The 11417-nt window shown below is 42.1% G+C and overlaps 1 protein-coding gene across 1 annotated transcript in view; it reads left to right on the forward strand.

Annotated features, from left to right (window-relative positions):
• The window catches only part of LOC138303688 (centrosome-associated protein CEP250-like), a 159234-nt gene that overhangs the window by 46408 nt on the left and 101409 nt on the right, over nucleotides 1-11417 (forward strand). Inside the window, exons 6-11 of the mRNA XM_069243015.1 lie at nucleotides 227-392; nucleotides 2362-2468; nucleotides 5834-6073; nucleotides 6496-6601; nucleotides 8106-8198; nucleotides 8381-8521. Coding sequence (XP_069099116.1) covers nucleotides 227-392; nucleotides 2362-2468; nucleotides 5834-6073; nucleotides 6496-6601; nucleotides 8106-8198; nucleotides 8381-8521 — 853 coding nt within the window. The remainder of the gene's footprint in view (nucleotides 1-226; nucleotides 393-2361; nucleotides 2469-5833; nucleotides 6074-6495; nucleotides 6602-8105; nucleotides 8199-8380; nucleotides 8522-11417) is intronic.

Below are 11417 nucleotides of genomic sequence, written 5' to 3' on the forward strand. Positions count from 1 at the left end.
CAACCCCTTTATCAAGGAAAATGCGTTATGATTTTTATATATCAAGCTGAAATAAAACCAAAAATAAATTCACTATCTAACCCAGTGCTTACGTCACTGGCCTTGACTTGATTTAATTTAAAAAAAAAAAAAATCACCAACATCAATTTATTAACCTCTAAGTAATTTCTAATTATAATATAATATCTTTTGCCAACTTATTTTTTTTTTCTGGCTTCCCGCTCAGATGTGAGAACCTTGCAGAGGTGAACACACTCCTCAGAGACCACCTGGACAGAGCCAAGGAGACTAACAACGCCCTGGCAGAGGATATGCACAAGCTGACTGCTGACTGGACTCGAGCGCTAGAGGAACTGAAGAGGAAAGAGAGTGAATGGCAGAAAGAGCGAGTGGTGAGCGCTACAGTGGTTTGAATCTTAGCTCTCATACATGTTTGAATGTGGTCAAATATAGGTAAAACAGTTTCCGAGCCTGACCCAGTAGGTTGCGATGTGCCCCATGGTTCATTATTGGCAACCTTACTGTTTAACATTTACAGTTAACCCCTGGAATCCCCACTAACACATATTAGAACATTGGAATGCTGGGGGCTCCACTGAAAACAATGGAGTGCTGCGGGCTTTTACTGGCCTATAAAAGCCCGTAGCGCCAACATTCCAATGTTCGCTTTGTTCACAGCAGCAGCTGTGAACAAAGCCTCATGAAGCCAGAGGGGATTTTAATCCCCTCGGGCTCTGTGATTTTTTTATTTTTTTTTAATAGAACATTCTGCCCTGAGTGGCAGAATGTTCTAATAGCCTTAGAACCCGCCGTAGCGGGCTCTACCGGCTATTAAAGTCCCTCTCCCTTGTTAAATGCCCTCGCCTTCGGCTCGGGCATTTAACGCGGGGAGCGGGCCTTTAATAGCCGGTAGAGCCCGCTACGGCGGGTTCTAAGGCTAAATGGGAATACTCTATCATCTCTACATGGATGAGTTTCAGTGATACTCCAGTCCTACCTCAAACTTATATACTCCGGGCCTGATTTAGAGTTCAGCGGATGGGGTTACTCCGTTACAAACGTGACGGATATCCCGTCCGCCATCTTACAATGCCATTGCATCCTATGGACATCGTAATACTGCGGATAGGATATCTGTCACAATTGTGACGGAGTAACCTGTCTGCCAAACTCTGAATCGTGCCCTCAGTCTTGTCTCCTTGCCTAACTACAACACAGCCATGTGTCGTCACCGAAAACTTAATGAACTTAAAACTGAATTTGCTTTGGCTTTGTACTACACTAAAAGACATCATTTGGAATAACACATTTATCTGGCATTGGGGTTATTTTTCCATTCGCTTCTTAACTGTAAAAATTCCTTCCTTTAAACTGGGTGCTTAAAAATGTAGTGCATTCGCTTGAACCCAGGTGCTTAGATTAAGGGAATGTACTTCTCACAGGGATGTCTAAAGATCCTGTTGCCATAAAAGCTGCTCTCTGTACTCTAGCACAGGTAGTCTCATCCTACCATGAATGTGACCACTTCATACCTGTACGATCTTCTTTAACATGACTCCTGATTGAGGCAAGATGCATCTTCAAAACAGCATTCCTAACTTACCAGGCACTATACCTAAATAAATAACAACATTTTCAAATAAACTCACCATTTCCAAGAGCTCCCGCTTGGTTAGGAGCAAAGGAAATTATTGACTCCAGTTCTAGCTTCTTAAGAAAAGATCTTGCACTTCTTGGACCTTCACCTATGCTATGAAACATTTTACCTGTATCCTTGAAGCTTACAAACTCCTTTGACTATTTTAGGCTCTCATTGAAATTCTTCCTTCTTGAAAAATACTTTAATCACACATCCAGTGGCTCATACTTTTCCAGTGTTACCTGATTAATTCTGTTTCCCGAATCTCTGTGAAATAATGTTTCATGTTTCTGACAACTGATGTTGAAGGTTGATTCAAGGTGCTTTTTGTGTAAACATTCACACTCTATTAAAGGCCACTAATGAAATTAGAACAAGTTCAATCTCTAGAAAATGTTATTTTTTTAACCTCTGTTTTGAACTATGACTTTTTTTTTAATTCATTCATTTTTTCAAGAAAGCTGTAAGGATTCTCTTTGCTCCCAAATCTTTGATGTTTCTTGTAATAGAAATACCTGTTGGCGCCTGAAGGAGTGCTCTGATAGAAGGAGAGGGGGTTTGAAAGTGAAAGAAGCTTATCATTCACTGGTTGTTATGAGCTCTCAGCAGGTTTTGTGCCCATTGCGTCTACGACTACCCAATTCTACAGTCTGTGTACCTTGTACATGCTTTTAGAAAGTGATTACATATTTCATTTTCTCTGCTTCAATTTTGTGTTCCAGTTCTTCAATGGCTACTTGGGGGGTGAGAGGAACCGTCTTCTTGAACTCTGGAAGCAGGTTGTAACATTCCGCCGTCATTTCCTGGAGGTGAAGTCTGGTACAGAGAGGTGAGTTGGAGGGCCTCTCTGTGTGGCAGGAAAGTCAAAGCCATCTGAAGGTGTGCAGAGGGTCAGAGTGACAAGGAGACACAAACCAAACCGTGGCTATAGTGGGGAAAATGCTTATGACCAAAAATCAAGTTAATCCTTGGCATCAACATTCAAAGTGACTGAAAACTGTGATTGAGCAACAGACATGGCAAATATCTGCTTTTTTGACAGTGGTGTTTAGAACTGAGCTTGTTAGCCGTTGAGGAAAACATGGCTCAGTACATCTGATGTGGTTCCCTTGCTGGTGTGAGGCTGGCTACTGCAAATGGATTTGTTAGCCAAGATGATGTCACTTAATCTGGTTTCCTAACATTGTCCTACAGTGAGGTTGGAAACAGTGGTAACAGTGCAGTGGGATGAAATATGCTTGTTTAAATAATAATTTGGGGAAACATTCTTGCTGCCAAGATGCTTATATTATTTAGTTTTGTGGCGCTTAGAAGAAATCTAGTAGGAAGGGTCTGCTTGTGTCTGGTTTTGAGATTACCAAAAGGCAGAAAGACCTTTCTCAGCTGCAAACCCCTCCTGTGTACATCCCACCCTTCTGAAGAAAAACAAAGTACTGCATGCGACCTGGAGGGATTGATGTGCATCACCACAAAAATCACATATCCGCTGGAGACATTTATGATTTATCTTCCAACGTCATCCAAGGTTGGGGCACATATTGAGATGGTGGGATTAGAAGCTTTCAACGCTTCCTTGTAACATTCTAAGAGGCCTTTGTAGACACAAAGCCCCAATCATTGTGGCTTATTCTGTGCATGATACCTGAAAGTATCGTTTTTTTGTATAGGTTGAGTTCCTTAGTCTCAAAACCTGGTCACAGTGATCTTGCCATGGCATGGGGGGGATTGGGCATAGAAGGTTGTGCCTAGGTTTGGAGCAAGCTTTTAAAGGGAGCCAGTTGTCTGCAGACAGAAGACAACAGTAACTCTGCCACTGGCTCTTCCGGGATCTAGCACATCAGGGTTTTACTCCGAATTGTAGGTCTATCACTTGTAGACCCATGTGGCACATGAGTATTATCTTGACTCCTATCACACCCTGAGTCCTAACAGATTAGATATATAGTGGTGGGATGTGTCCTGTTTAGTGGCAGTATGTTAAGTTTGCCTGTCTTGGTTGGAGCACTTTTGATACTCTTCTTTTAGTGATTGAGTTTCATGAGCGCGAATGACCTCTGGTAGTGGTAATGAGTAGAGCAGCTGTCTCCAACGAGTATCTTGCTTAAATTATTATTTATATATATATATATATATATATATATATATATATATATATATATATATATATATATATATATTTAAAAACATGCATTCAAGGTGTGTATTTTCAGAACTCATATGCTGAGAAATAGGATTAAATATATTTTGAAACTCAATCATATTATTGAGTTGGGGAGGTATATTACTCATATAATTACGTTAGTGCCAGGGGGATTGTAGCTATGGCTTTTATGTGTAACCCATGTACAGTCATTTCAATTTGTGAAAGCATTTTCTTTTATATCAGTGCTGGAAACCATGTGTCATGCACCGATGTGACCTCTGCTGACAGTCTTGGCCAGAGTGGTCACTGTTACATCACTAATATTAGAAGCTTGGGATGATGTTCACTGAACATATGTAGCTCTTATTACAAAAAAAGTTTGACACCCTTGGAGTAGAGCTTGGTTTTGCTAAAAGGGAAGATAACCTTTATCTTAGGGTCAACATGACAGGATTGACTTCTCTTTTTGTTAACCAAGCAATGATTAGCCTGGCAGTCCATTTGGAGGAGACTTTGCTGGGTGGCCGATAGTGGGTTATTATTCTTATTGACAAATGTATTGTCTCTTGAAATGCTTTGGTGGTGCATGCAGCATCCCTGTTCTGACCAGACCCAGTAAGCACGGTTATGTATGAAATCCTGAAATACTGATTGGAAGGTTTGTTTAAAATCACTCGCTTTTTGCGGTTTCTGCACTGGCGCTGAGAGGTAGAAAAGCAACGCTCTCTCTGTATTTCATTTTTTGAGTATGGTCAACTGAGCTTCTTTTGTAGAAGTGTGGTGGGTGAGCATAGTTGGGGGCAGCATGGCGGTATGAGCCTGGAATTGTTTCTGTAGCAGGTTGATCCGTGGTGCGTCATTGAGGGTGTACTGCGTGCTTACTGTGAGAGATATCAGAATAGAGAGCGGCTTAGTATGAGCAAAGATTGATGGCAGCACCTGAGTTCCTTGCAGTGTATACCACTAAGCATGATTTTGTGTTGAAGGTTTGGATAAAGAGCCTTCATGGGGTTGTGTTGGTATATGATTGAGATCTTCACTGAGCACTTTGGGCATAAATACCCTGGAGTGAGATTACTGTAGTTGCTAGGTATTGCTTCCTTATTTAGTATTTTTGGGGGTGCAGGGGAGTGAGGAATAATGTTCAATAAGTTTCCTAAAATGTTTCTGCATTTTCGGCCACATAGTTAGCACCATACTTTTATCAATACTAACATGGTCAATGCCTATCCTGCTAGGATGCAGTTTTACAACATAAAGTAGTAAAATAGAATTACACACAGTGGTTGAACACCATCACCTAAAATGCATGCAAGTGGGAAAATCTGCTGTGCTCTAAAAGCTTCCTTTGGTCCCTTTTATAGTAGTTTTGGTGTGAGACTAGATTGAAAGTTGTGAAATGATGTTCCATTTGCCAAGCTTGACTGAAGCTGGCTTGGTGGATGCAGCAATACGAGCCATACTTGGTGATCACGGTTGTCTGTGCTGTGCTTGATGGACTCCGTGGGAAGAGCCATCCTGGAGAGATACGGGTAGGGCCCATTTTGTTGGACACCGAGACAACCAGTTTTTGGTGGGCACAAAAGGACAAGCAGTGCTAAGTGGATGCAGTTGGATGAGTCCGACTTGATGGGTGCAATGGAACGGTCTGGCTCCGTTGATGCAGTAGAGTCCAGCTTGGTGGAGGCAAAAATCGTGGAAGCATTAGAATGGCTTGATGTAATGATGACTATATTAGCACTACACTGTACACTATAGTTAACTGTCATGGGATGGAAACCTTTAGAGAATGAGCCCATCTTGGTTTGCGCAGTGGGATGAGCTACCTAGGTGGAAGTAGACAGATGAGCTTGGCTTGGTATGGAGAAGTAACGAGATAAGTCCAGCTTGGAAGCCACTGTATGTGTCTGGTTTGGTGGAAACCTTGGTATGAGCCTGCAGTGCTGGCCTTTTGATAGTAACAGGTTAATTCTCCTTGCTTCTAAGGAGGTGAATGCTCTACATGCTGAGTGCTTCTTCCCGTGCACTAATGGTTATTATTAATTTCTTAGGGACCTTTCAGAGGTGAGAGTGAACTTCGCTCGCTTTTCTGGAGTTCTGGTCACCACCTGCTTACGCCTGAATGACAAAAGTCACACAAGTGTACAAGACTCTAGGAGTACCTCCATCTCAAAGAATGAGACGAAGGACAACCAGATCACTGAACTACTGCAAAAGCTGCACAGTAAGACCCAGGAAGCTGAGCAACTACAGCAACAAGGGGAGGCCGACAAGGCAGTGCTTGAAGACCGGTGAGCAATGGAGCCTGTTTGTACAAATATCAGCAAACATAGGCCACCACGTGTACAGAAAGGTGGAGAACTGCAAGATTAGGGTTGAAGGGAGTGTGCTGCTGAAAGGAATAGGGGGAAGATGTGTGTGGTTCCTTTAACAGCCACCTTTAGTTGTCCAGCAATAGACTGCAGCATGGAAAAGATGGAATGGGAAAAAGGGGACTGAATTGCTTTGAACCAAGTTATTGATCCGAAAGACTGCGGTATAGTAAGAGAATGGAGAGAAACCTCCAGTCAGGTTTAATGACAGGCAGGTACCATCCTGGCTTTAGGAGGCAACAGTCCGTTCAAAACCATGAACGAAGACTAACGACTTCCTAAGGCTAGAGTACAACGTATTTGGAAATGCTAAGCATCTAACTTTCAGTCTCCCTTCCAAGGGTTGCACGGCTGTCTGCTTCACTCTCCCAACTACAGAGACAAAATGCAGAGAAGGAGGAGGCAACAAGACTGCTGACAGACACTCTGGACACCCTGGACATGCTGGTGGGTCCCGAAAATTAGGAGCGGAGGGGCATACGTTTCTTTGTGCAGATCATTTATGCCGTGTGCAATACAGATTCATAAATAAGAAATTGTATTATTTTTTTAGGGGTGCGGGGGTCACACATGTAAGTGCAAGTTACGTTTTGTGGCTTAAAATAATATTGCCATATTCCCAATCTGCCTGGGACGAAAGACAGATGAGCCTAGCCCATTCTATCCCACAGCCTCCTTTTTAGATTAACCAGTTTCCTTCATTGGTAAGGTCTCGTAAGATCTATAAAATTCTCCTATGGCTTTCAGTCACTCAGTACTGGTGAAAGGTACACTGGAAAAAGAGGGTGGGGTTTAGTTGTTTTTCTTTGGGTATAGTTCTCTGGGGAAAGGCAAAATGGGAAAATTAGTGTAATGTTTGTTCTATAAGCCTTTAAAGAACCTGAAATAGACCTCTCTTGTCATTCTGCATGATTGGCAGTCTGGCAATATCCTTGTACTGTAATGTCATTTACCACTGGTGTTACAGGGTCTCGTGTACTATATATCTACATATATATAACTATATCCCATTGTATAAACATGTTCCTCTTTTTGTACACTTGACTCTTAAATGAAGGAGAGTCTAAATTCTTATCCCTGCTCCATGATGTGGGATGGTGTGAGTAGCCAGGCATGCAATACACATCAAAGGCTGGGCAGACAAAACACCACTCACAAGCCTCTGCACAGATGTTATACAGATGTTATAGAGGAGAGGTCATTACAGCCTCTCCCCTCCTAAGCTTGGGCTCTAGAATCTAGGATCAGCTGTGACCAACTCTCTTTTGTATTATGTTACAAGAAGTCAGTAGCCACCTAAGTTCTAGCAGGAGGTAAGGTTTGGGCCAGTCCCGAAAGTCCCAGACATTGATCATTTTCAGTAGATTTATAAATTGTTGAGTCTGCAGAGATTAATAAAATATAATTCCCAAATTGTAGGCCTTGTCTTAAGACATTGGACCCCTCTGAGAAGGTCAAGGGAAGCGATTGGCATTTAGATTAAAACACAAAACCTGCAGAACAACTTTTTTTTGTTCAGTTGAGTCATTAAATGATCTCTTGTCTATCAATATTTGCCTGGTAGGCTGCAATATTATTTTCTGTAAATGTTAGGTTGGAGCCTTGTTCTTCTTGCTGCAGTTTTGTTAGCATTTACTTGATATTCAAATTTGTTTCATTTCCTGAGAACCAAGATATACTTTTCATTGTTTTTTTTTCTCAATTTCCGAAAGAATTTCAATTCTCCTCCCACATTTTCTCAATCAGTATGCTGATTTCCCGTCAGATAAAGCCTATTCCTCATTTGGCATTGCTTTCCAAAGTGACCAAAATGAGGTCCTGTGGTTTTGTGCTGTGAGCATGTTTTAGGAGCTTGAAGCCATGCTGTATGATAAGTCTCTGAGGGGGTTGATGGGGCATACAAAAGGGAGACTGTTACATTACTTCATATTTTCTCTTTTGCCCCACCTAGGAGGTAAACCATTTGCAGTCTGAGACATCCCTGTTAGCCAGTGCCAGAGAAGAGGCCTTATCTCTCCAGCAGACAGTGAAGGACATTATCCAGGTACTAAGAGGGAGACTGAGCAACTGTGAGATGAGCACATGATCAATAGGATTGGAACTATGAGTAGTTCAAAGATTTCTTTTCAGGAAAGGGTTGTGCTGGGAAGAGGCTAGGTAGAGATATCTTCACTCCACTTTGCTGAATGGCAACCTGTTTTCCTGCATCTTCTTGTGTCTCTACAGGTGCTAGTGGGTGAGGCAGATAGTGGCCTCGACCTCTCGTGGGCTGAGGGCTCCCAGGAGATGCAGCACCAGCATTGGGGTGAAGATGGGGCCCTGACTTTGGTGAAGTCAGTGCTGGAAAAGCATCAAGCAGAGGAAAAGGTAACCCTCTTTATATATGTATTTCCTCCACAACTCTTTAAATATTCCCCTCCTTTGAATTCTACTGTCCCCCTGCTTTGATTTAATGACAATTATACCTACCTTTATCAGATAGCACAATACTTTAGACAAACCCAAGAGATGTAAAATTAGATACTGACAGTCTCTGCTCACACATTTTGCAAGAAGAACATTGTATGGTAACCTAATGAAGGAAGCATGTTGTAGTCCAGGATAAATTGAGCTGGTACGTGAAGGTTCAACCAGACTTTTAAATCACTTGGTGCTTTAATCTTCAAGTTTAAAATAAACTAAGAGAGCATTTCGAATGTGGTGATGTATTTCTTATGATGCAAGGTTGCTTCCCTTTCTGTTAAAGTAACTCTTAAATATGTGTGTGATAACTTTCCAGAACCGGTTCTGTTCTCTGTTAAAACCTTGTTTACTGAGTGTTGTCACGTAATGTGGAGTACTCCTTCAAAGACTTGACCAAACACTCCTGAAATGATAGCTGCCCCTCATTCACTTCACTACTCATGAGGAGTATTCACAGATGGAAGGTTAGGTAGTAATGGTCCACAAGAATAAAGGGAATGCTGAGTTTGTTTTTGGGGATACCCACAAATAGCTCAAGCATGCAATAAGCCCTACAAATAGCAGGAGGAGTGTTTTTGCAAAGGCAGAGCTATAACTTGCAGAAAAGAGTTGTAACCATTGGCACATAATTGATCAGGCCTCATCTGTAATATTGGACCTTTTTTAAAGAAGTACTTACCTCAAAGGTCTGTGCCCAGCCATAGAGACCTTGTCTGAAGTATTGTGCATAGTTATGCAAGGTTTTGAAGTCAACGTTTGAGTTTTCTCTCCAGTTCTGAAAGTCATGTCTGTCCAGATTGAAGGGCCTTGTTTGAAGCATTTTGTTTTGTTCTGGAAACCACTTCTGGAGTGTTGCATTCAGTTCTAAAGGCCCAATAACGAGTACTTATAGTTAATCAGGCCATATCACGAGAAAGGTAAGTCCGACACAACCCAAAAATACAGCATCAGAATGATGCATAGCTTAAACTAGGTTCCGCTGAGATTAGAATGGATGGGGATGTGACGGAGCAATTCACAATCCTACAGAAAATGCACACAATGTTAGGGGATACTTTTTAAGGTAAAGTAGTACAACTAGAGTCAGTATATTGAGATTGGAAGGGTTCATTTAGGAGTGATGATGAACAGGCGTAAGGTAGTGATTGCATGGGGTATTTTCCACATAAGGGGTGGGAGAGGTGTGTTTTGGAGCAGTGTCTTGGACGGAAATGTGTAGAGGCATTGCTTCCAAGAAAGTATGATTAAAACGTGAGACCAGAGATCTTACGAAAAGTAGGCATTCAACTTTGGCCCGACTGTGTAATCCTGTCTGGTGCTCAAACTAAAATAGGAATATCAGGGATGTGGAATTCCTATTGCCCGACGCCCGGGACATCTTGTTTGGGGTCAAGGGCAACAAGTTTTTATGTTTACTTTGTCCTTGGGACAAGTAGGCCCAACCCTCTACAGCACAAACCCTTTGGCTGCCTGTTTACAGAGAGTGGAACTCTCTGCAGTTGAGGTAATGTTTTTCCAAAAGATAATGCTATTCGAACTTGTATTTATGGTTCATTATTTGAAAGCCTTCATTATTAGGGTGAGTGCTGTAAATAAATGTTTTAAGCTCACACTTCACTACTGACGTTGGTTCCAGTACAAAAAAAAAAGAAGGTGTATACACATGTTTGAAAAGTTTAGGCTATGAGGCTAAGTATAATGCTCCCAGAATGCTCTCTGATTAGATGCAAATGAAGTGTCATTTAGTAAAATGTGTTGATGCATGCTAGTATTTCCCAAAAATGGAAAATCAGTGTAACTATTTTCAACACGAATATGGGAAGCATGAAAATAAACAAACACTGACAAAGCCAACTGGTCTGACATTTCTATAAGTCTTTTAGTTTCATCAATGCGTGTCTTGTTTTGACATGGCTTTTGTAACACTTTATTGTTGTGGGAGCTACCTGACCCTCAACATTGTAACAAACACTGGCAAAAACCCCCCAAAAGGTTTTTGAACTCTAAAAGCACATGTTGCCACCAGTGGCATAACAAAGGCCCCGCAGCCGCCCTCCAGGGGGCCCCTTCAGCACAGCACCTTCCCTGAGTGAGTCTGGAGAGGGGGCTCCTCCATGTTCTTTGCAAAGGAGCACCCTCCAGTTTCTTTACGTCACCGATTGCCACTGCAGTTCCTGACACTGAACAACACTACTTTGTGTGCCAATATGCTCCTTGTGGAAGAGCAGAATGCGATCACTCACAGTAAAGCCAGCCGAAAGAGAGAGAAATAGAACTTTAATAAAAACAAAATGTCTTTGTTAACACCAGACCTAATTCGGGACCAAGACCCACATGTAGGTAGCTTTTTGCATGTCGCAAACAGCGACTTTCGCTGTTTGCGACGTGCAAAAAGCACATTGCGATGCACAAACCCAGTTTTGCGATTCAGTAACCTGGTTACCGAATCGTAAAACGGGTTTGCGACTCGCAATTAGGAAGGGGTGTTCCCTTCTTAATTGCGACTCGCAGTGAAATGTAGGATTGTTTGTGACCGCGGGCGCAAACCAATCTCAGTTTGCACCCATTTCAAATGGGTGCTAACACTTTCGCAAAAGGGAAGGGGTCCCCATGGGACCCCTTTCCCATTGTGAATGTCACTGTAAACATTTTTTCAGAGCAGGCAGTGGTCCTGGGGGCCACTGCCTGCTCTGAAAAAATGAAACAAAAGCGTTTCAATTTTCGTTTTTGTAATGCATCTCTTTTTCCTTTAAGGAAACAGTCACATACATGGTGGCCTGCTGTCTCCAGCAGGCCACCA

Source organism: Pleurodeles waltl, chromosome 7 (genome assembly GCF_031143425.1).
Source record: "Pleurodeles waltl isolate 20211129_DDA chromosome 7, aPleWal1.hap1.20221129, whole genome shotgun sequence".
NCBI classification, from domain to species: Eukaryota; Metazoa; Chordata; class Amphibia; order Caudata; family Salamandridae; genus Pleurodeles; species Pleurodeles waltl.